The sequence below is a fragment of the Megalopta genalis genome, chromosome 2, assembly GCF_051020955.1.
Source record: "Megalopta genalis isolate 19385.01 chromosome 2, iyMegGena1_principal, whole genome shotgun sequence".
NCBI lineage: Eukaryota > Metazoa > Arthropoda > Insecta > Hymenoptera > Halictidae > Megalopta > Megalopta genalis.
Window position 1 is genome coordinate 25,901,465 of NC_135014.1, and position 23,826 is coordinate 25,925,290.

Below are 23,826 nucleotides of genomic sequence, written 5' to 3' on the forward strand. Positions count from 1 at the left end.
AATGCGCGTGTATATGTGTGTATATATATATATATATATATAATTTGTTTACAGGATGCATGTATGTATTAGTAGATTGAGGTTCTCTCCATACACACGTACATACTTACGTGCGTACATAATATATGTACATACAACTCCCATAAAGGAAAGGGGTCCTCCCACTCCCTTCCTCACACTAGTTTAATGATTGTCCTTTCAACAAATCGCTCAGGGTAGCGTCCATATCTAAAGACGCTTTATCACGCATCAGAAAAATGAAATCTTATCGAACTATCCACTCTGTTTTACACGCTGACTAATCGTCCAATACATTTGATTCGTGTTGCAACCATCAGTTTCATATCTTGTGTGTCCATCCAAACGTGGTTATAATAATCTATACTCTATAAGTCTATAGTAATCAACACCTCTAAAGTTTACTTAAAATTTGTAAGATAAGAAATAAATTTCGTACCGCATCTAAAATAAAACATATTCTTCCATTAAAACATCTGTTTACGTACATACGCAATTGATTTCATTATAGAAATAACGTTGTCTTTCCTTGTGAATAAACAGAGGAATTAACTTCAGAGTTATTTGGGTAATGTATACCAAAATTTTTCAAAGCGTATATTTAAAAGAAAAAATTACAACAATCTGTTGCATTTCATTATTTTCTTTTTTAGCAGATTCCATGATGGACATTTAAATACTGTAAGAAATACTTATAAGCAACAAAGAATGAAATGGTGAAAATAATTCATTTGATCTCAAAAAATGGCAAGCGACACACAGTCAATTTGTAAAAAGAAGTCTACTCGTTTTCTACAAGTTCCTTTGAAATCAACAGAACAGATTTATTTTGTGTTCTTGATCCCAACATTGATTGCTTGTTTTGCATATATAATCCATTTCTCTGCTGACCTGGTAGTCGCCATACAACATTTTAGAGAAAATAATCCAGTATGGGGATATTGTACTATCGGTTTCATGTATTCGCCAGCAGTCATGTACTTTATACTGACAGTTTCGAGGCCAGATTGGTGGATGACAGATGATGATAAATTGGCAAAAGGGGTCTTTGTTTGGTTCTGTCTTCAATTGTGTCAGTTGATCGGATTTGTCTTCTTTTCACTATATAGGTACTATCGTTTTACTTTCTATTCCATTTTAATGTTAATCTGTTTTGTTAAAGTAATTCATGACTGTTTATCCAGATATGCAGGTCTCATTGTGTTATCTGTGGATGCTATTATATTATCCGGCAAGGAGAGAACTAAGACTCTAGACATAGCAGCTGCACCAGCAGCCATAGAACTATACCTTTTTTTACAAGCTTGGTTCCAGGCAGTTCCACAAGCTATCTTCCAAACGCATCTACTCTTCCGTGAATCATCATTTCATCAGAGTCACCAGTCCGGTACTTTTATCTAATATGTTATACATGGTATAACAATAATTATTTTACAAACGTGAAAGTAACAGTAATTATAATAAATACTTCTCTCTTTACAGTTGTTATTAAAGTGCTTTCCATTCTTATGTCCATTGTGATTGTAGCTATTCAAACTACCTCCTTTCAAAGGTTTGAAAGTCAACGCGTTAATGGTAGAAAACTGCCATGGGCAATGTGGTTAAAAAAATATTGTGTTCAGGTAAACCAATATATTTTGTATAAATTTAAACAGGTTTAATTATTTTCTAAAAATACTTACTTTATTTGTATACGTAGGAACTCTGTGATCTTGAAGAAAAAACTCCCCTAAAGTTATCTGATATAAAGGAGGAGGACACTGTTCATGCAAATAATATTACAGAGGAATCTAAAGAATGTAATAAATCTACGAAAGAAGATGAAGACAAAGAACAAGCTGATTCTCATGCCTCTTTAGATCGTCAAATATCTCTAACTCCTCCGTTACCGCCAAAAAATGTGCAAATCATACCACCCCCTACACCTTTACGAGGAATTACCACAGTCACACCTTTACCTGTTCCTGATCTACCAGCTCCACCAAGACCAGATTCAATATGTACAATAACAGAAACCGAATCTGAAAATGTACTTACTAAATCTGAGACAGAAACAGACAAAGGATCAGATATCTCACACAACTTAAAAGTTCCACAACGAAGGTATACAAAAAAGGGTTTAGAAGAAGATGATCCTATAGGGAAATTCTTATGTTTCTTATGGTGGTTTTGTTTTATTCTAGCACGTATACTAGCTATTACTGTGTTCTATGAATTTTATCCAGTTTATTTAGCTATTGTAATGACTATACACTATGGTATTATGTTGTTATACCTCTTCTACTATACAAAATATTATGACGCCATTAGTTTCTTTGTTAACTTATGGTTGGGATTAATTTATATAGTTTGTTTGATCGAGTACAGAATTAAATTTAAATATGCAGATAAATGGTTGTTACCATACTATGTCTTCGTAATACTACAAAATACGCTTCTAACATTAGTATGGTACTTCTATGCAGACGGGAATGGATTTTGGTATTCTTATATATTTTATGTAATATTTTCAAGTATGGCGCTATGTATTTCATCAACGGTAGTTTATTGCGTTCTACTTAAGCCAAAGAAACGTAGAATATATACCAGTTGACAAACGATTAATATTATTTCGTGGTAGAAGATACATTGAAATGTGATTTTAAAAATGCTTTAATCTCTTCTTAGATTGCATTAACGTTTTTCGTATTTACGTGAGCTTCGTTCACAGTTTAATTTTCTATGTGAAGATGCATTAAAAGATTGTTTTGTAACGTGATCGTAAAATAGTTAATATAATTACAATTACTATATAATTTTTGTAATGTAGAATTAGGTATATTAAGGACTGATATCGACTACTAGATAATATGTTAAAAATGTATTTATCGTACAGTACTATAAATTACAGGTAGCTATATTTATGTAATATTTATAGAAAATTGATTCTTTTAAAAAAGTTTTACAAATAGTATATTCGGCAGCATTTGTTCTAATCTGCGAATTTTACACTTGTACAGTAGTATTTACAGTACTATGCATTTATATACAAAGATTACTCTAGATATCTATATGAATACTTATAAGTATTAAAATATAAAGAAAATTTGTTATATATATATACATATATATATATATATATATATATATATATATATATATATACATATATATGTATATATGTATATATATATATATGTATGTATAATGTATGTCTTTCAATTTGTGTTTTTAGTTTTGAAAACTTTCTATACATACAATTGAAATAATCATTGTTCGATCGAAGCATTATACTCGTAAAGCAACCTAAAGAATAAGTACATCACATCATTTATACCTCACTGCTTAATCTTTGCAGAAAAATCACTTTGAAATTATGTATTATCGTGGCGGCTACCTTTTACACTCGTCAACAGAGAACTAATTAAATACTTGACACTTTATGTGTAATACTTAATGTGGCCCTTGATGGTAAACGAGTATGACATGTCTGTCATACATGTATATTAGAATCTCTGTGAAGGTTTCCCAATTGTGCTTCAAAAAGTATGTCATTTAATAATTTCTCAGCTATAATTCTTTGATCTAATCTCATATTCCTAAGTTTTGCTGCCACATTTCGTCCAATCGCATCAAATTCATCTTCCATTAAAAACGAATTGTTGTGTGATATCTTCAAAAGTTCATTAGATTCAGCTTCTTCTGATTTACGTCTCCGAATTAATGGAGATTCATTCCATTCATTGGATTGATCAAAAGTTTCTTCATTTCCTGGTTGATATTCCTAAATAAATATAGTTTTTAATTGTTATGGAACATTAATTTGCCTTATAGAGTTTTTTAAATAATTAACTTACGGTTTTATAACATTTTCTGTACCCTCGTTTCGTTCTAACTAATTCGGGACACTTGTCAGCTGACAAATCAATGTAAATCATTGCAGGTTTTCTTTGATTCGATTTGCATTTAATTTTATCGACCATAAATGGGTGTACCCTCTGTAGAACACTTAAATTAATGAACATAAAATCGCTAAATCGAAATGTCGATGTTCAAAATATTAAAATATCTTACTTTAATGTGGCTTAAAAAATTTCCTGTGGACTTCAAATTTCCATTCAAGTGTTTTTGACATTGTAAACATCGCACTGTAACATTGGTATCTTCTACCCTAATTACTGTAAAAAATTCTCCATCAAGAATAGCTGGCAATCGAATTGGAGTAAGAGTCATGCTTTGCTGAGTGTTCGACTGAATTTGTGAAATCTGATTCTGTTGGTCTTGATGTTGTTGTTGTTGTGACTCTTGTTGTTGATGATGTAAAGTAGGCGCTTCATGATTTTCTTGATTCTCTACCTCGATACTTTGAGAAGAACCTTGTTCGCTCACTGTTTGTGATATTTCTCGCTGTTGATTTGTAGTATCGATCATACATGTGTCGAAAGATTCAATCTTTGTCTCATACCTTTGCGCAGGGAATGTATCCATGATCTTGTGATACATGTAAAATTAACTATATGTAGTGAACAAATCCAGTGAACAATTTAATAGCTTGATTAATATATTTTATACGTACAATTCTTCAAATATCTGTAAAAAAATAGTTAATCATAATTTTTGCTGACAACAAAGTAAAATTGTACTATTATTTATCTTGGTTTCTTATTGAATTTTAGATAAGCTGTTAGATAAGGATGTCATACACGTAACAAATCTAGATCAGATAATAGATGAGACTATGCAGTGGAAGTAAAAGAAATTTCAGTGTTTACATACCAACTTTGTAAAATGAAGCAATCTTAATGTAACGTATATATGTATAAATTTTCTGTTGCACAGCTTACTATATCTTCGCAACAACAAAACTTGCCGTCCATCTCTTCAAATATGATTGATTCATCACCGAAGGCTGGAAAGATATCATGAGATACGTACATATACCGTAAAACCACTGTACTTGGTAACACTGAAGTAAATAAACTGTTGTACGTACATACATATATGTACATGTAGGTACATATGTATGTATGTATGTATGTATGTATGTATGTATGTATGTATGTATGTATGTATGCAATAAACTTCCGACAATATGTATTCAAGTGCATTTTTATATGTAAGCCAATAATAAGGATTGTTTAATCAAAATTCTTACCTTGTGTGAAAGGCATATCTTCTCTCGGAAGAAATTATATATACATACATAATAAACATATTATGTAGTATACTAATTTCTGTTGTACATACGCATATTAAATAAACTTACGTCTCGTTTTTTCCATAATTTCTGTATTACAATCGTGATTTCTTGTACGAAAAATTTCATGTGAATATTAAGGCTGTATTTCATGCGTAAATTAAAGAGATTAACGAAAATATTGCAATACGCTATTAAAATGTTTACATAATTAACTTTTGTTGCAGGGTAATTTTATAAAATACATGTTACGTTGCCAGCATTGATGATACCAGTCCGAGTCCGTTACATACATTGGAATATGTAAAGCAATACATATGTATGTATTGAAGCCTTGAAGCTTTTGGCTTTTGTTAGTGTAGGCGCTGCAATCGTTGTGTTACAACCGACAACGTGTTCCGAGCTTGTTTTCAAGATTGTTATAAATATTATTTGTTTTTATTTAAACTTGGAATGTTGTAATGTTCCATACAAGAGTGTTCAGAGTACAATATCCTCTAGTGTATAGCACAAGCTTCCATTAAAAGATTATAGAAATTATATTATAAAATTCTGCTGAGATTGTTTTGTATATCGAAATGTTTGCCTCTTGTACTGAAACAACAAAGGAGACCAAAGAAAAACAAGATGATACATCAACAGAGCAAGAATCTGCGAAGCCATCGGTTGAATCTAGTTTACAGTCGTCTAGTTTGAAAAGGAAACTAGAAACAGAATCGTTGAAGGCAATAAAATATATAATCATGGATATAATAATATATAATCTAATAAAAAATTGTAGAGAGTGCTTGACAAGTGATGGGAAAAAATTTCGGAAACGATTTGTTGTGTCAATGTTAGATGAAAATCAAAACTATAAAAATAGCAAAATATTCAAAAACAGTATTTTGGTAGTTCAAAGATAGTTTTAATTGTTGATAACCAGAAAAAGAATCATCTCTTCAAATTTTCTCCCACCTATTGTATTTGTGTAGTATTTTATTTTTCCATTAAACATCTTCTGTTCCATAAAATACAATTTTTAAATTATAGCAAAACAATACTCCTTCAGACTTGTCGAGTGGCAGCAGTAGACCTGCTAAAGTGCTTGCTATCGATCATTCGATAGTAATCGCAAAACATTATAACTCGATAGAGAACACAGATCTTACAATTAGGAATCAAAGTCGTATCTTATACATGAGGAACTTTAACAATTGGATTAAAAGCATGCTCATATGTAAGTCTAATTTTTATAGATAACTTAGTTCTTCTTAATCTATAATAAAAGAAATTTTAATTACAGCTGAATATATGAACAATCAGGAGAAAATGCACGGATCTTCTTCAACAGTATTAGATATATGTTGTGGAAAGGGAGGAGACTTAATGAAATGGATTAAAGCAAATGTAACACATGTGGTTTGTGCTGATTTAGCTGAAAGTTCTATCGAACAATGTCAACAACGATATAATGAGATATTAAACAGAAATTCAAATGTCAGAGGATTTGATCCCATATTCACTGCTGAATTTATAGCTGTTGACTGTACAAAGGTATATCTTTTTGATATAAAAATCTAAATCTTTCATTTTATATCTTACCTATGGGAATTCTCTATAAAGAAGAGTTTCAGGTTCGTTTATTGGAGAAATATAAGGATCCTAGTATAAAGTTCGACTTGGTCAGCTGCCAGTTTGCATTACATTACAGCTTTGAATCGTTGCAACAAGCAGAATGTATGTTGAGAAATGCTAGCGAATGTCTTAAAACGGGAGGCTACTTCATTGGGACTATTCCAGACACATATGATCTAGTGTATGTTTATCTTAGATGTACTAACGGTTGCGTGTCAATACCAAGCACCTAATCTACCTTTTTCTCCTGAATTAGTTCTAGGTGGCAGAAAGTTGATGGTAATAAATTTGGAAATGAGGTTTATAACATAGAATTTTTATGCGATAAAGAAAAGCCACCGTTGTTTGGTGCTAAATATAACTTCCAACTCGAAGGTGTTGTCAATTGTCCAGAGTTTCTTGTTTATATACCATTGCTTTGCAAATTAGCTACAAAATATGGTTTAGAACTAGTGAAATTTGAAAGGTAAAAGTAAATATCAGCGAGATAATGCATGTAATGTTTATATGAATTAAACATCATGTGTTAATTTACAGATTTGATAATTATTACGAACGTATGAAAAATGAAGGTAGATCATTGCTTGGTAAAATTCAAGCTTTAGAAACATATCCACCGTATCACGGTGTGCCACTTCTTGGTCAACCTACACAGGACTATCAGCATGCAGTGCAATATATGCAAAATTTGCCAGGTCATCGTAAAATCGGCACTTTATCGAAAGCAGAGTGGGAAGTTATTTGTTAGTATAAAAAAATCCATTTGTCTTGCATATGAAAACTAATATTGTTCTAATGTTATTGTATTGTTTTCAGCGCTATATGCTGCGTTTGCTTTCAAAAAGACAAAAATGAATAACGAGAGAAAACTAGAATCCGTAAAATCATAAGAATTAAGAACTAATTAGGAACTAAAAATGATAGGGATAGTTTGAAGATTTTAAACAACTCATTATAATTGACTTTGTATTGTACAAACTAGTCTGTTGCTATAGAGTGTTACATGCACTCGTAACTATATAGCACACAGTTAGTGATATTTTATATGATAATTTTTAATGAATTTCAATCGTCACGTATAATGTGTATTATACATTTTCATCTGTATGACTGTATAAAATATAATTTATACATACTGTTTATATAAAGGTAAAATTAAATCAATTTATGAACTTGCTTACATAACAACATGATTGTATAAAGTATTTATCGTACATTAATATCTACTCAATAATTTGAAGTATACCCATCTAAGACACACAGAATCTCGTTTAGCAGCTAAGATTAATAACCATTAAATTTGTAAGAAATAAATGTTATAGTTTTTCTGTATTTAATTTTCTATTAAAAAGTGTATCTGATCAGAAGCTTTCTTGGGCGCAATAAAATTCAACGGAACTACATTATGATAATAACAGACTATCATTATTGCGCCATCGCAGAATTAATATATAATTTATCGTACTGGTACAACATATTTCAAGCGTTTTCACGTACAAAGAGACTAGTTCTAGCTTTTCGATACTGTACGATTTCAAGTCGTCTCGTTGCAATTGAAGCCCTCGTGACGTGACGTCAGACAAACAAAATTTGGATGCTCTTTTTTACGAAATTAAAACGATATTCAACAGATGTCGGACCCCATTGGATCCATATTTCGATAAATATACGTTCTGAACGTTTCCCATCGAAATCGTACGTATTGCGTTCATATTGGTTTATATCCAACGTTGCTGAGACGGAACATGAACGAATGGAATAAACAGTTACAATTTGCGGGACGAAGGGTTATATCGGGAATCGAAGAGGCGGAGTCAATGGGACGCATGCGCAGTTAGATATTTTCGATACTTAGACTGGGGTCTCTTATACGATACGCTCTATGCGTTGGCTCCGTCTGCAGTCTGCAGTCTCGCGCGGAGTGTATAGACGAGTAGCGACCGACTGTTGTGTGTGTTCCCAGTTCTCTTTACTTCCCTCGCTTCTGTTAGACCTCGCGTTACCAGAGTCTATCAGTCGCGTTTGTACGAGAAATGGAGCTCGAGCAGCCAACAACGCAATCGAATTCCGATTCAGTAAGTAACTATTTCGTGTCTATTTGTTTCGGTGCGTTCACCCACGTGCATAGTTTTTCGATATTTCGCTTTGAAACGCCGCTTTCCTCTTGGACGCAAGGCATAGCCGCAGACGCGAAATTTTTCTAAGTCCCAAAATGGCGTCTGCGACTAAGTCCTACCTGGCTCGCTTCGCATCGTCAGACGTTAAGTCCGATAGTAGCACGAGCCTTTATATATGATGCGTCGCTCTTGTTAAGATAACATTTTGATGCGAATTTCATCGCTTTCAGGAAAGAAAGACCAAGGAGATCAACAATGCGACTGGAAATCACAGCGGTAAGCCGTTTATTCGTGCAGTTTAACATACGTGTTCTGATATAGACGAGATTGGAACTTTGCAACATAAAAGCTAAGTTCGACGCGACGATCAAAGAGCTCGAGCTGCCAACAACTCGACCGGTCTGACACGTGTTTAGATTCTGGCGAGGTGTCCGAACAATTTGAACCTTTTTGCGGCACGAATTTTATTATTATGATATTTTTAAATTGACACTTGTCTGCATTCTATACTTTGAAAATTTTCAATTCTTCTGTCTCCTATGTAGAGATTTCACGAAATTTTCAAATAATTAATTGGAATTAAAATTTTCGAAAGAAAAACTTTATAAAATAAATTAATTAATCTGTAATATATATGATCATTTTAGTGATTAAGATACTAAATTTTGCAAATTTTTAGATACTCATATAAATGGCATGTCTAATGGATTCGATAAGAAAAGAGAACATAAATCGGAACATAAGGATAAAGACAAGGAGCGATCTCATAAATCAGATCACAAAGACAAAGAGAGGAGTAAGGATAAAAGCCATAAAAGTGAACATAGGGATAAAGACAAGGACAAGCATAAACATAGTTCTAGCTCTGTTAAGGATAAGGACAAACATGATGGTAGTAGCAAAGACAAGGATAAGGATAGAAAAAGTAGCTCATCCTCGAGCAAGGATAAAGAGCATAAGAACAGTAGCTCGTCTAGTAAGGATAAGGAAAAGGATAAAAGCAAAGACAGGGAACATCATCACAAATCTAGTTCTAGTTCCAAGGATAAAGACAGGTGAACAAACTTAACCGATTTGTAATTTAGCAAGAACAATTTTCTTCCTTATTTCTTTTTAGCTTTAATTTTAACGATAAATATATTAATATAATTGTAGGCATCACAGTAGTTCCAAGGATAAGGATAGTTCCAGCAAAGACAAAGACAAGAGCAAAGATCGGGACAAGGATAAACACAAGCACAGTATAAGTTCAAGTTCGCGAGACAAGGATAAAGATAAAAGCATATCCAAAGACAAGGAGAAGGATAAGAAGCATTCATCAGATAAAGATAAAGAAAGGCATTCAACATCTCATACGAACGACAAAGAAAAGCACCGTTCTTCCGAGAAAGACAAGGACAAGTATGGTTTATCCAGTAAAGATAAACATCGCCATGACAAAGACAAAGAACGTCATCGACACGATAAAGAAAAATGTTAGTTGCAGTTTTATGAATCTAGCGGCCAACTTGTATGCCTTTGATTATATGTTAACATTATTTGATTTGCAGCTAAGCATAAGGAGGACAAGGATAGAAAAGACAAGGAAAAAGAAGAAATTAAAATAAAAGAGGAGGCAATAGATGAAAAACCTAATCATATACAATGTGGAGATTTTCAATTTGTGAATGTAGGCTCCACTATAAAACAAGATATCAAAGAGGTACAATTTCTGACTTCAGGTTTTTTTTTCTAATTGTAACAAAGTATTGAATAAATGAAGCTATCATTTTGAGCCAAATAATACCTTGCAGGAACCTGTTTTGCAAATTGAACCGGAAGATGACGACGACAGTGGCGGAGAACAACCATTATACATTAAAGAAGAAGAAGATGAAGAAGAGCCCGTTAATGAAGCTAGTATGGATTCAACTGATGGAAATGACACAAGACTTTCAGATCTCCATAATACGACTATTAAAACTGAGGATGACTCGGATGAAGATATGCCTTTGGTAAGTAAAATATATACATTAATCGATGATATTACTTTGTTCAGTTTATTTTATATGAAATAAAACATTGGATAGAGTACAAGATCTATGACCTCCACAAGTATTAAAAGAAGTCTCGAATCTGATGAGGGAGAAGATGATGATCTGCCACTTTCAGCACGGAAAAAGCCTAAGAAATCTGAAACAAAGACGAAAAAGAAGAAACGAAAGCATGAGGACGATGAAGACGAAATTGAACAAGTAATGTTTTTATTTGTATATGTGTCAATGAAATAACTTCGTATTCCATGACTTTAAAATATATAATCAATGTTACAGAAGCCAAAAAAGAAAGGCGCAAGGGCATCGAAGGGAGAAAATCCAAGTCCGCGAAAGAAGAAACAAGAAGAAGAACAGGAAGTTTGGAAATGGTAAAGTATTATCGTTTAAAATTCCCGCGTCTGTTTGGTAATCGAAGTTCGGCGACCTAACCTCAATTCATTGTATATGCAACGTTTAGTAGCTTAAAGAAATTGCCTGTGTAAGATGTAATAAGGTTAACTAAACAATATGTAATTTTGATGTTGGCGTAAGAACAATTTAGCCATGTTCAATATTATTTCTAAATTAACGTTAATCGTTTCTGGCACCCTAGTACGTAGTTTTAGTAGAAGATCAAAAACTCGCGTTTTCAATCATAAACGTTTCTTACCTTTTAGGTTAGGTTTTCTAAGGTCTTTATAATTATTTATTCTTTGGCTATGTAAACGATGTTGTAGTAAATACTAAAACAGAACAAATAAATTATAAAATAAAGGAATAATCTGCCTAGGTGGGAAGAAGAAAAGAAAAATGATGGAACAAAATGGACATTTTTGGAACACAAAGGACCTGTATTTGCACCTGCCTATGATCCTCTTCCACCTGATGTGAAGTTTTATTATAATGGTAAAGAGATGAAATTGAGTCAAGATACAGAGGAAGTTGCCACTTTTTATGCACGCATGTTGGATCATGATTATACGACGAAGCCAGCATTCAATACCAACTTCTTTCATGATTGGAGAGAAGTAATGACCGACTCTGAAAGATCTAAAATAGTTGATCTAAGTAAATGTGATTTTAAGCAGATGCATGCATATTTCCTTCAAAAGAGTGAAGAAAGAAAAGCAATGACAAAAGAAGAAAAGCAAAAAATAAAAGAGGACAATGAGAAGACTCAGAAAGAATACGGTTTTTGTACTATTGATGGACATAAAGAAAAAATAGGTAATTTTAAGATTGAACCTCCTGGTTTGTTCAGAGGCCGTGGTGAACATCCTAAAATGGGTAAACTGAAGAAGAGAGTCATGCCTGAAGATATTCTTATCAATTGTTCCAAAGACTCCAACATACCAAAGCCACCACCGGGTCGCAAGTGGAAGGAGATTCGACATGATCCTAATGTCACATGGCTTGCATCTTGGACTGAAAACATTCAAGGTCAAGTGAAATACGTCATGCTTAATCCATCGAGTAAACTGAAAGGAGAAAAAGATTGGCAGAAGTATGAGACTGCTAGAAAATTGGCGCAATCTATAGATAAAATTCGTGCTGAATACAAGGAAGACTGGAAAAGTAAAGAAATGCGTATAAGGCAGAGAGCTGTTGCTTTGTATTTTATAGATAAATTAGCTTTAAGAGCTGGTAATGAAAAGGATGAGGATCAAGCAGATACTGTAGGTTGCTGTTCTTTACGAGTGGAACACATCTCATTACATGAACAAAAGGATGGAAAGGAATATGTAGTTGTATTTGATTTCTTAGGTACGTTAATTTATAACTTTGACATAATCTTGACGTATACATATATTGATGCGTATATTGATGTATTTATATAGGTAAGGATTCAATAAGGTACTACAATGAAGTGCCAGTAGAAAAACGGGTATTTAAGAATTTGCAACTCTTTATGGAGAATAAATCACCCGGCGATGATTTATTCGATCGTCTCAATACGACCGTCATGAATAAACACTTGAACGAATTGATGGAAGGTCTTACTGCAAAAGTATTCAGAACATACAATGCATCATGGACACTACAGCAACAATTAGATAAATTGACAAATCCTGATGACACCGAAGCGGAAAAAATTTTGTCATATAACAGAGCAAATAGAGCAGTTGCAATCCTATGTAATCATCAGCGTTCAGTGCCCAAGACGCATGCAAAATCTATGGAAAATCTTAAAACAAAAATAGAAGCCAAGAAGGAAGCTATAGCTGAGGCAGAACTTGCAGTGAAGGATGCCAAACGCGATGCTAAGCATGGTTCTGTAAAAGAGAAAGTGTAAGATGATTTTATTTATCAGTAATTCGGTATTTAGGAATGAGAATTATATATTATATCTTGTGCATTATACCTTACAGTGTATATGAAAAGAAAAAAAAAGCTCTGGATAAATTAAAGGAGCAATTAACTAAATTAGAGGTGCAAGCAACAGACAAAGAAGAAAACAAGGAAATTGCATTAGGCACCTCCAAACTGAATTATCTTGATCCTAGGATTACCGTTGCATGGTAATTGTTCCGTTCGATATCGTTTTTACAAAGTATGGTCTTTTTGGCAGTGAAACATGTAATTTTTAATATTTTAGGTGCAAGAAAAATAATGTCCCTATCGAGAAAATTTACAACAAAACTCAAAGGGATAAATTCAGATGGGCAATAGACATGGCAGGACCGGACTATGTCTTTTAACCCTATGAAGAATCGGTTATTTTACAAAAAAATAATTCCCACTGATTGTATTTAGTAAATTTTTCGTTCTAATAATCAGGAGAAAAATAATGGTATAATTTTCTATATTTACAAAATGATAAAAAGCAAGAGTGCGGGGACATATTTTATATAGGACACTGCGTTGAAAATTTCGATGATGATATAATAATCAGTGTGTAATAACGATGCATACTCGTAGCTCTAGAATTGATCGTTTAGCAATCATTGCGTTAAAAAAATTTTAGCGGTCGCATTCGCATATAGGCGTCATTTCAATTGACCTTACAATTATCAAACACGGAAATTTGATAGTTTGACACAACTTGAAATCCATTAGATAGAAATTTCTGGTGTGTGCGTGTGCGTGTGTATGTGTGAATTATTAGAGAAAGAAATATGAAAGCAAGATTCACACATGATCTAAATTTAGAGGACATATACTATGTATGTATGGATTATTTCAATAGTGCAAGGAATTTCATGACCTCTAAATTCAGAGGTATACACAACTGCATGGGCTGTTGCATTGTAAATAGAATTTATTCATAAAAACTTTGCCAGCCGACGAGGGAAAGAAGATGAGCGTATGTGTATTAGATCGATAAAAAATTAACGCGTCTGCCAAACGAGTAGGTAATTTTATATTCGTTTAATCTGACTTTTCTTGTAAATGTATAATATTATCAGTGGAAAGTCATTTATGTACATCGTGCATTACAACATTCTAGAATGTCTAGAATATTAGAGGCACGCGTTCTACGTGAATTTTTTAGTACCAAATTTATTAAAAACAAAATTTTGCTTAGCAAACTGAATTGGAATATATATAATGTCCCAGGAGATAATTATGATATAGTAATGTATTTAAAAAGTAGATCATCGCTTCTAGCGATTTATGTTTTATAAAACAATGTTTAGACTATAATAAATGTGAACACAGTGTATCTTTAACTTTTTTTTAATATTTGTACACATACGAACCTTGTAATCGCCATGATAAGCTTTTTACAAGAAAGCTGCTGGTTTTAATATTTTAAAACCGCTCTTGTCACGCTCACTTAGCAATAAGAAATTTTAAAGCGAAATTAGTTATGTTCGATAATTGTGCTCGACGAATGATCGATGTTACTTTGATAGATACTGACACGTCTTTGGTAACAAGATATTTAAATGAGTTGCAATAGTTTTCATAATTATTAATTTTAAGGAAGAAAAAGAATATCTTTGTTTATGTGACTAATGGGACTCAAGTTACATATGAATGTTTAAGAATATGAAATATTTCACACTAATTTGTTACAAGAATAAGTGAATCATACTTAGAATAAATCGTGCTATTGTCTATTTATCTTGGAATGTGAAACAGCGACGAGTGATACCTTTTCATCAAAGTGACTTAAAAGTAACTTAAAATGCTATTAATTCTAGATATGTCATAGATATTGATTATAGAAATTTACTTATGTTTCTAACGTTTTGTATTTGTATTATTGATTGCTCGTCACTGACAAACTATTCCTATGACTATGTTGTATACATATAAATATACTCGATTATTTACACCCATAATTATATACAGGTATATGTATATAAATATATATACATATATATATATATATATATATATATATATAAATGAGCATATTTAAGGAAATTACAATAACAAAATTATACGATTGTATAATTAGAATGGTGGTTCTTTAAACTCCCCGCATTGATCGATTGCACGTTGACTTACTTTATTTGAAAGTATATGGCATGAATTTCGAGGAAATTAAACTATTGTTATTACAGTCATCGTCATTATCTATCATTATCATTCATCACTATCATCATCACTTCCACCAATATTACTAAAGACCACTATTCTCACAAAACTGCCAATCATTGTACGATTAATTGTATAATTTAATAGTCTGACATGCTACAGAACCAGTTTCTCAGATTAGATATAAGTTTTGTATACCTTAAAAATTCCAACTAAAATTCATAACAGCTAAAGAAATTTATTTATATAAAACACACCATATATTACCGCTTAGAAATACAAAGATACTTTTGGTGTGCAAAACTGGTACTGTATGATAGACTGAATGTTAATTTATATGACTTAAGTAGACTGAATTTAAGATACACATGTATACATATGTATATCGCATTCTTAACTTACATATTGAAATTATTTGCAATATAGGGATTAGCAATTACTTAATATTATAGATTACTAAAACGAAACATGCAATCAGAGAGTAGGCCTTTGATATCGAATGTTTTATGCACGTAACGTCAGATGATATAACATTTTTAACTTTTACAAACTGTGAATGGCAAGAAAACGCAATCGATATATCTAGTACAATGTGATCTGTGCACAAATTGAACGTATATGTACATTCGGACATTACCATTTCTATACGATGCTAGAATAATAAAACTTATAACGTCGAAAGATTGGTTCGTTTTTTCGATATATTGGACGTTCTCTTACTAAGTACGACCGAGCATTGAGTTATCAAATATATATTTCATATCATATTGTGTACGGAATTGAAAATAAACTTGATGTTTGTAGTACCTTAAGGTGCGAGAAACATAATCAAAAAGGCATTCTGATTTTTATTGATTTATTACTAAAGAGCAAAGTACAATAATATAATTTATTACTGTAGTTAGTGGTAGTAGAAATAAATTACTAATAATTTAATTCAAATAATCATGAAAATTTGTAATAAATATTAAACGATGTAAAAACTTACAAACATAACGTCCCATATGCGTGCAGTACGATTTCCATTTCATATTAAATAAATAAATGAAAATATTTTCTTCTTATTGATGTTTCAAGCCAGAAAACCCACTAAATGGGCGTATGAAACGCAAAAAAAGAAACAATAGAAAGTTGTTTAAAAATACAAACAATAAATAAGTGAGAAGAAAAATATTATAGAATAATTGAGAAAATGTAGTAACACATTTTCAAGTTACAGCATTCTGGCTAGTGAAACACTTTCAATAAATATTACAAGCTTAAATAAAAAAAAAATGGCAGAGCCATCGCAGTACATTATGAAATATACATTATAAAGATAATGTTTTATATTTCGATAAAGTCACAACCGTAGATCAATTGTAGTATTAAAACAATTTCTCTCAAAAGGTGTGCACCACAGTTAAAACTGATGATGATCCACGCAATTGTGAACTACAAGTGAGTGACTGAAAATGGAAAACGTTACTGTTTTCATTTTCTCGCAGCATTAATGCATCATACTGCACATAGCATTACCGTTTTAGTATATAAAATATAAAATCTCGAGATTAAATGAAACCTTTTTTTGGTTATTATGTCACAGCAGAATAATTACCAAAATGGTAGTTCCTACTTTTAAATAGGTAGACTAGATTAGGCTAAATCACTGTTTGTGGTTCAGTAGCTGTTATTTTTGTTACATTGTAACTAGTGAGTGTTACATAGAAAAAATTGTCTTGAATGTTTATGTAAATTACATTCTAAAATGATCAATTTTAGTTCTACCTAGGACATTCCTTTTGTTAGTGAAATTACTGTTATCTTTGTTTCCTCTTGTTTCCTTTTCTCATTCAGAATTGATATATAACATATTTAATTAACAATAATATTTGTCAATAAAAATGCTGTTACAATATTTCTGAACAACGGATACTAATATATCGTTATGTATATTATTTTCGTAGGTCCTATGTGTGTGAATCCAATTACTTCAGCTATTATGCTAACATCGTACAAAGCGCTTATCGTCTTTCATAATAATGTGTTCATCATCATATTGTGTTCAATAAAAAATAAGTTAACGATGACATTCTGAATTTGCAGTGTATAAATGTGTAATATAAAAGCATAAATGCTTAGAAAGTGTGTTCATTATTCAATGAAAATTTAGATGTAAACATACACAGATTTATGAACATCTATTGCAATATATCTGCTAGACATTTCTTATTACTGTACTTAAAGAGCAATACCGATTTTCTCGCTCGTTTGTTAGCATTTGCATATATTTGTGTGTTCACCGACGAACAAATATTATGCTAAACTTTTTTTTTATTTTATCACAATACATCGAAATAAAAATCGATGTAAAGATTATTAATACATACGATTTCACGAAGATGAAAAACGTTAATTTCTTAACTTCATTCTGGATCGGTTTCCCCTTCTCCAATTGGCAATACCGTAACAAGGCCAGCAGCTGCTACTTTAGCTTTATATGCTTCCGGTTCGAACCAGCGAATCGGTGCCTGTTAAATAAAATGATATGTACGTTATAATAATTGACAGCATTTCAGTCTTATGAAACGTATCGGTGATTTACTTTACCTTGGTGCGATGTTACAAGCAGCATGCTTTAGATTTATAAAGCAAGTGTTAAATGATTTACGGTAATGTGCATGCCTTCTTAATGTACTGTCATAAAGCTTTTTACATGAGTTCATTTGAAAAAGAATAGTTCGTCGCGCTTTTGTTTAATCACTGATACTACACGATATTTTAGAATACAATAAATAAAAACGCTTTATTATCTTCGAAGTCTCGCGAAGTTTTACAATACTATTCTCATTATAAATCATTTTTAATCTCTTACACATCGTGTATAAAATTGAATACTTTCTTCGTGTAATGCTTAATAATAATGAAAAAAACGTAAAAATAGTGATAATTTCTTCAACTTCGTTTAATAATAAACTATATAATTATTTAAACAATTAATAATACATATGAAGAGTAAAAAAAAAAAAAAGACAAGAAATATATAATCTAAGATCATAAAGAGTTAAAGCAGATGTCTCGTAGTATAATACATTTTATCAACATTAAATTTTTCAGTGTATGTAGTTAGCCATATTTCTATTTAGTCATTTTAACGATATAAAATGGAAATATATACTCAAAGACAAATTCCTGTATCTCAATAAGAGATTATACTAATACATTGTACCAATACACGTCATAAGTAAACATAAATATTGACATGTATTAGTACAAGCCCAAGGTAATTAACCTTAGAATATAAAATTATTAAATAACAAAATCAGAAATATATATCTTAAATATAACAGATTTACCGTATAATACTGATAACACAAAGACTTTTTGGTGAATGTAAGTATATGTTTAAACTAATCTAAAGTAGTAACGTGATATCTTTGGTTTAAGTACATATGTTTCGCGCAGATATCTATTAGCGCGTGCTTTTAGAGAGTCGACTTCGTAACTTAATGTTAATATTTCATATTCATATTTCAGTCACAACCAACTCATACTAACGCAAAAGATTTCTTTCTACTAAGTCTTATCTTACAGTTATTTTCTGTCTTCAATATTATAGAAATAAATATTGAGATGCGAGTATTAAACGAACATAATAGAACTATGATAATAGTTACTTTAGAATTAGCACATTTCTATGTCGATAACAAATTATAACTTGAAAACATAGTTAACTTTTGAACGAATATCATTAATTCCGTGGCATTAAGGGAAGAACCTGTAACGGGTCGAAGGAGTCGATTTAGTAAATGTTTTAGTAGCATAAGAGAATCCCGGAAGATCACCTAAGTTTCCAGATATTGCACAAGGTCCTGCTCCCCCCCCCTCCCCTTAAGGTATATCAACATAAAAAACAGTGTTAGTAAGTAACACTATTGCACATCCAGTGATTAGCATTCGTATCACATCGATGTACCTTGCGAACAATGTTGGGACATTCCTTTTGAATTCGAGCCCAATCCGCAGGCGGTCGTTTAGCGTAAGGACCTGTTGAACACAGCAATAGAAACTCGTACGTGAGTTCTCTGACTTCTGGAACTAAATAAATGTTCAATTAAACATTGCCCATGAGCCTTGAACTAAACAGCTCGATATCCGATCGTAGCTGAAACAATTACCTTCCTGAGTCGAAGGATTTGCTTCGGAAATTATTAGTGGCTTATATATTTCTTCGCTTTCAGAAGTGGCTGAACTGTCCATAATCAATTCTCGGTTCATATCATGGATATTACTTGGTATCAACGATGTTTTTTGCAAGTTGGAAGACGAGACAGAATAAGCAGGCTCTTCTTCAAAAAAGTATTCTATACCGCTCGTGAAATTTTCAGAATCTCCCAAGAAATATTCATCCAAAACCAGCTTAGCAGTCTGATACATATGCAGTAATGTATATTAAAATATATTCCGTGATGTATTCTTGATCAATATAAATTTTGTCAATCATAGATTTGTACGTAGACGTTTAAGATTCAAAAATATGATTACCCTAACAAGATCCAGATTACTTCCTGTAATCTTCAAGGATTGGTTACCAACTGTAACTGTGTATTTATATTCGCCTATACTGGCGTCGTTGGTGGAGAAGCTGTGGAGGAGCGAACGTACGCGAGAGTTTTGTTGCTGATGTTGCAATCGGTTGCTTTCATCTGATGCACTGCTATTTAACGAAGAACTCGAACCTCCCATAGCTCCCTTTTCTCCTCCACCTTGCTCCAATCTCACCGGTGATGCATTTCGTTGAATCGTATCTTTTATCAAGTCCTTCGCATAACTGTTGCAATAATACAACAGGTATAAAGTATATCTCGGAAAGTTCAAACGTCAACGTAAAAATGAAATTAAACTCACTATATCTTGTCCTCGGAAGTACCCGTGATTTGGACAAGTCGTTCTTTGGCTCCAGGGTTTACTGTGAAAAAATACCACATTGGACTAATTGTATTTTTGATATAGCACGTAAAACTTCGTAATAATCAAAGTTTGTTTCATAAAAGCGATCTGTATTATGGTTAATGTATCATATATAAATATAGACACTTTTCAAACATTTCAAGACAAATTATTGGAGGATTAAAACATTATTAAGATCGGTATTAATTGTAGACGAGATACTCTGTGAAAGAAGAATACTTTAATATTTAAGTGGATGTGTGTGAAATTGTAGTAAGCGATTTTAAGCGGTAAAATTATTTGTATTAAAAATGTGAAATGATGCTCATAACAAATTATTCGTATCTGAATATTTCTTAATAAGCTGTAAACACAATGCATGATATGCTTGGTGATCATTACATGATAATAATTAACCTATTGCACAATAAAAAAATAATGTGAGCAATTAAATATCCGAAGCTTAAGCAGGACAGTTTCGATCACTTCTGTATACGAATCTTTTAACGAATAAATAAAGAACATAAAAAATGTGTTTCATGCAAACGAAAGTAAAAATACATGTTAAAACACAAAATAAATAAACAAACAAATAAATAAATATATATATTGTGTATATATATATATATATATACACATACACATATATATACATATACATACATACATACATAAATATATATTAAATAAGTATACTGTTTAATGAAGTACATTTTCACTCTTTTTTTGCAGTTTATGCAATTCAACTATAGAATCTTATGATTTGTAAAATGTAATTTTGGTTGTAATGAGAATATTAGGATATGTAACAGACATTTGAAAAGTTAAACAATTAGTTATTTTCGAAATGCATGAGCATAATGCTATCAAGCCATCTGCAAATTATTTGTTTACCTCGCTGGAAGGAGATGATTGTCTGGCTGAGTTCTTCGATCATGTGAACCCGCCGCCCTTTTATTCCCATCACTATATTTTTATGCAAATAATTTAGAAATAGGAAAATAATACTTACTACTTATAATAGAAATGAAAAACGTGACACGTGAAACACAAAAAATTTTAACTAGAAATATAGTGCGTGATAATATGAAATTAAATTAAACCTTTAAGACACCAAGAAAATATGCCACGTACTACGATTTACAAAGATTTATATGATCTCTCTACTATATTAATAGTAGTATTTATGTTCTACTAGAAATATTACATTGTCTTTACCTTTGCCAGAATCGCTGTTACGTATAACGACTTCATCTTTGCAGTAGTTCTTTCCAGGAATACGTGTTGGTTTAACGAATTTGCCACTATTCTTTATGACTTCACCAGGGCCTAAGATAGGTGCTGCAATAGGTGAAGACACTGCCAGAGGTGACAATAATACGCTTGTAGGTGTGTCGGGAACTGCTTCTGCCTATTGATATTATGTGAATATTTCTAAAACATATTTATTTTATATTATGAAAAACAAAAGTAAGATAACATACATTGTCCAAATGTGATAGTTTTTGCGTATAATACACATCCATGGAATCGGTGTGACGCCATTGCTTAGCTCTTAGTTCTATTAGTTCCAGCAGGTGAACCCTAGTCGTGAGATCTAATTTTTCGTCCTGACTTCCATTCCTAATTGCCACAAAAGCTCTATCCAGCTGATCTGTATAACAAGCTGGTATTAAGACGGTGTTCATAATTTAATTAAATTCTATTTACCTTTGTAAATAGCTTCTAATTGATGGGCATAGAGTTTCAGATGATTACACATTGTAACTACACTCATTTGTAGCGTTTGGTCATGGAAGACATTGGTTAGTCGCGTTGCAACATTGTCGATTAAGGAAACTATGTCCTCCACTATTAAACACAATTGTTCAATTTAATATAACAATAAATGTACGTCGTAGATATAAATTAGAACTTACTAGTCATATTCCGCTTCAGCGGCCGAGGTTTTTCGATTTTCTTTATAGTTCGAGCCCTGTTCAGTTGCGTAGCGGCCATTGTGTAAAATCTTAAAAAACAAAATATATACATATATAATTAATCACTATTGTTTGTTATACCAGGTCTGAAATCGTAAATTTCAAATAAATCTACTTTCACGTAGTTAGAAAGTCTACTACGTGCGAAACGTGCCGTTTGGGAATGTATTATAAGCAATAAAATGACAAGTAAGCGTTTTTCTAACAGATTTCTCCTCGAACGCTGCGAAAACTTTTTACAATAATCTGATATGCAACAATGAAGCAGAAGCGCTATTGTTTGCTGAACCAATATATTTGAACAGATGTTGTTTACGTTCTTGAAAACATGTAGTAATTTTGAAATTAATATTCTTCCGAAGAACGCGTACTTACAGTACAAAATTGTCCTTTTTTTACTCACTTGCAGAAAATATTGAAATCCACACAAATTTCTTGTATCGTATAGACCGAAATGAAAACAATTCGCGGCTTTGTCTGCTTAATTAGTAAATAAGTTTGTTCGTATGTATTCGTTTTAAGAATGCTTCTTTAACATTGAAAAAAAGCAATCTCCAAATCTCGATGTATAGTTCTGCGCCGCGGGTGATTTAAAAATAACTGCAGAACAGAGGGTGGTTTGCGAACGAAATAATGACCTATGACGAACGAAGACGAGGAAACCCGAAAATTTCGTGTAGAAACGCGAATTCAAACGATACATATTCGGTATACTTGCCGAGGGTCGTGCGACCTTCGTCTTTTAACAATGGCAGGTCATTTTACCGTAGCCTCGTAGTGATAAAAATAATTTATACGGTACCCATGTGAGCGCCCCTCGCACTTTCGACATCTTTTACGGAACGTTGGAAGAAGAGGGAAAATTCATGAGTGACAAAGAGAGACAACAAGCAAAAGAAAGGAGAAAACCGGAGTGGGGAGAAGAAGGGCGGAAGACCGAAAAGTGTGAACGAAAGAATGCTAAAGAATAATTAAGATGAATAATCGAGCCTTGAATCGTTTTAGGTCGCGAGGAGAATGACACGAATCAACTGTCGTGAGTCGTGAGCATGAATTGCTTGAGTTCAAACAATTAGCACGTCTAGCATTGACATCAAATCTGAATTGTGGGAGCGAAAAGATATATGTCATGCCAATCAAATACTTGACACCTGGTGTTTCACGTGTTATCATACTTAACGTTGATTGTTGACAGTCCGATTTCTATCGTTGATAAATAACTTACCACTACGTCGGCCGTGCCACGGATCAACGACAGGCAGAGGCAGACCGTCCGAAAGAAATCGGTGAGATGTGTCTGTGTCGTTGATATACGTTGCGAAGGTAGACTCGAGCGGATTCGAGAGTGCCTTACATTACATTTAAGACGGTGCTGCCAACACAGCCTTTAAAAATTACTAGCCATCGAGATTTAGACAGGAGGACCGCGAAACGAAAAATGTACACACACACACACACACACATTTGTCTGTGGTAGAGCATTATAC

The 23,826-nt window shown here is 32.4% G+C and overlaps 5 protein-coding genes across 16 annotated transcripts; 3 read left to right on the forward strand and 2 right to left on the reverse strand.

Moving 5' to 3' along the window:
* The first annotated feature begins 31 nt into the window (after window positions 1–31).
* Window positions 32–3,819, forward strand: LOC117230052 (uncharacterized). 2 transcript variants are annotated; one of them, XM_033487114.2, is made up of 5 exons: window positions 32–586; window positions 672–1,127; window positions 1,203–1,405; window positions 1,501–1,640; window positions 1,718–3,819. In XM_033487114.2, exons 2-5 carry the CDS (start codon window positions 763–765, stop codon window positions 2,609–2,611), a joined length of 1,602 nt encoding a protein of 533 aa, XP_033343005.2. In that variant the 5' UTR covers window positions 32–586; window positions 672–762; the 3' UTR covers window positions 2,612–3,819. The 2 variants fall into 2 exon arrangements, with proteins under 2 accessions (XP_033343005.2, XP_033343007.2); XM_033487116.2 differs by having other exon boundaries at window positions 675–1,127.
* Window positions 2,864–5,487, reverse strand: LOC117229789 (uncharacterized). 4 transcript variants are annotated; one of them, XM_033486590.2, is made up of 6 exons: window positions 5,153–5,487; window positions 4,774–4,906; window positions 4,574–4,587; window positions 4,072–4,488; window positions 3,855–3,995; window positions 2,864–3,781 (listed from the first exon to the last, which is right to left on the reverse strand). In XM_033486590.2, the coding sequence occupies exons 4-6, from the start codon at window positions 4,483–4,485 to the stop codon at window positions 3,491–3,493; spliced, it is 846 nt and encodes a 281-aa protein (XP_033342481.1). In that variant the 5' UTR covers window positions 4,486–4,488; window positions 4,574–4,587; window positions 4,774–4,906; window positions 5,153–5,487; the 3' UTR covers window positions 2,864–3,490. The 4 variants fall into 4 exon arrangements, with proteins under 4 accessions (XP_033342481.1, XP_033342480.1, XP_033342478.1 ...); XM_033486589.2 differs by having other exon boundaries at window positions 4,072–4,587; window positions 5,264–5,486; XM_033486587.2 differs by having other exon boundaries at window positions 4,072–4,587; window positions 5,153–5,486.
* A 52-nt stretch (window positions 5,488–5,539) lies between these two features.
* Window positions 5,540–8,226, forward strand: Rnmt (RNA guanine-7 methyltransferase). Its single transcript, XM_033486585.2, has 7 exons — window positions 5,540–5,919; window positions 6,227–6,413; window positions 6,480–6,730; window positions 6,811–6,992; window positions 7,068–7,277; window positions 7,349–7,554; window positions 7,628–8,226. Exons 1-7 carry the CDS (start codon window positions 5,773–5,775, stop codon window positions 7,699–7,701), a joined length of 1,257 nt encoding a protein of 418 aa, XP_033342476.1. The 5' UTR covers window positions 5,540–5,772; the 3' UTR covers window positions 7,702–8,226.
* Window positions 8,227–8,686: 460 nt separating this feature from the next.
* Top1 (DNA topoisomerase 1) lies at window positions 8,687–14,614 on the forward strand. 3 transcript variants are annotated; one of them, XM_033486574.2, is made up of 12 exons: window positions 8,687–8,886; window positions 9,159–9,204; window positions 9,608–9,983; window positions 10,084–10,403; window positions 10,479–10,630; window positions 10,722–10,922; window positions 10,998–11,162; window positions 11,241–11,332; window positions 11,734–12,707; window positions 12,782–13,232; window positions 13,313–13,462; window positions 13,540–14,614. In XM_033486574.2, the coding sequence occupies exons 1-12, from the start codon at window positions 8,845–8,847 to the stop codon at window positions 13,640–13,642; spliced, it is 3,072 nt and encodes a 1,023-aa protein (XP_033342465.1). In that variant the 5' UTR covers window positions 8,687–8,844; the 3' UTR covers window positions 13,643–14,614. The 3 variants fall into 3 exon arrangements, with proteins under 3 accessions (XP_033342465.1, XP_033342466.1, XP_033342467.1); XM_033486575.2 differs by lacking the exons at window positions 8,687–8,886; window positions 9,159–9,204; window positions 9,608–9,983; ... (3 more) ...; window positions 10,998–11,162; window positions 11,241–11,332 and adding an exon at window positions 11,357–11,635; XM_033486576.2 differs by lacking the exons at window positions 8,687–8,886; window positions 9,159–9,204; window positions 9,608–9,983; ... (3 more) ...; window positions 10,998–11,162; window positions 11,241–11,332 and adding an exon at window positions 11,357–11,620.
* Window positions 14,615–16,270: 1,656 nt separating this feature from the next.
* mxt (Eukaryotic translation initiation factor mextil) lies at window positions 16,271–23,711 on the reverse strand. 6 transcript variants are annotated; one of them, XM_076518882.1, is made up of 12 exons: window positions 23,565–23,711; window positions 22,280–22,368; window positions 22,071–22,211; window positions 21,845–22,014; window positions 21,579–21,771; window positions 21,255–21,326; window positions 20,319–20,379; window positions 19,956–20,241; window positions 19,589–19,838; window positions 19,387–19,508; window positions 18,021–18,046; window positions 16,271–17,941 (listed from the first exon to the last, which is right to left on the reverse strand). In XM_076518882.1, the coding sequence occupies exons 2-12, from the start codon at window positions 22,356–22,358 to the stop codon at window positions 17,896–17,898; spliced, it is 1,446 nt and encodes a 481-aa protein (XP_076374997.1). In that variant the 5' UTR covers window positions 22,359–22,368; window positions 23,565–23,711; the 3' UTR covers window positions 16,271–17,895. The 6 variants fall into 6 exon arrangements, with proteins under 6 accessions (XP_076374997.1, XP_076374993.1, XP_076374996.1 ...); XM_076518878.1 differs by lacking the exon at window positions 18,021–18,046; XM_076518881.1 differs by lacking the exons at window positions 18,021–18,046; window positions 23,565–23,711 and adding an exon at window positions 23,142–23,195.
* Between the last annotated feature and the right edge of the window lie 115 nt (window positions 23,712–23,826).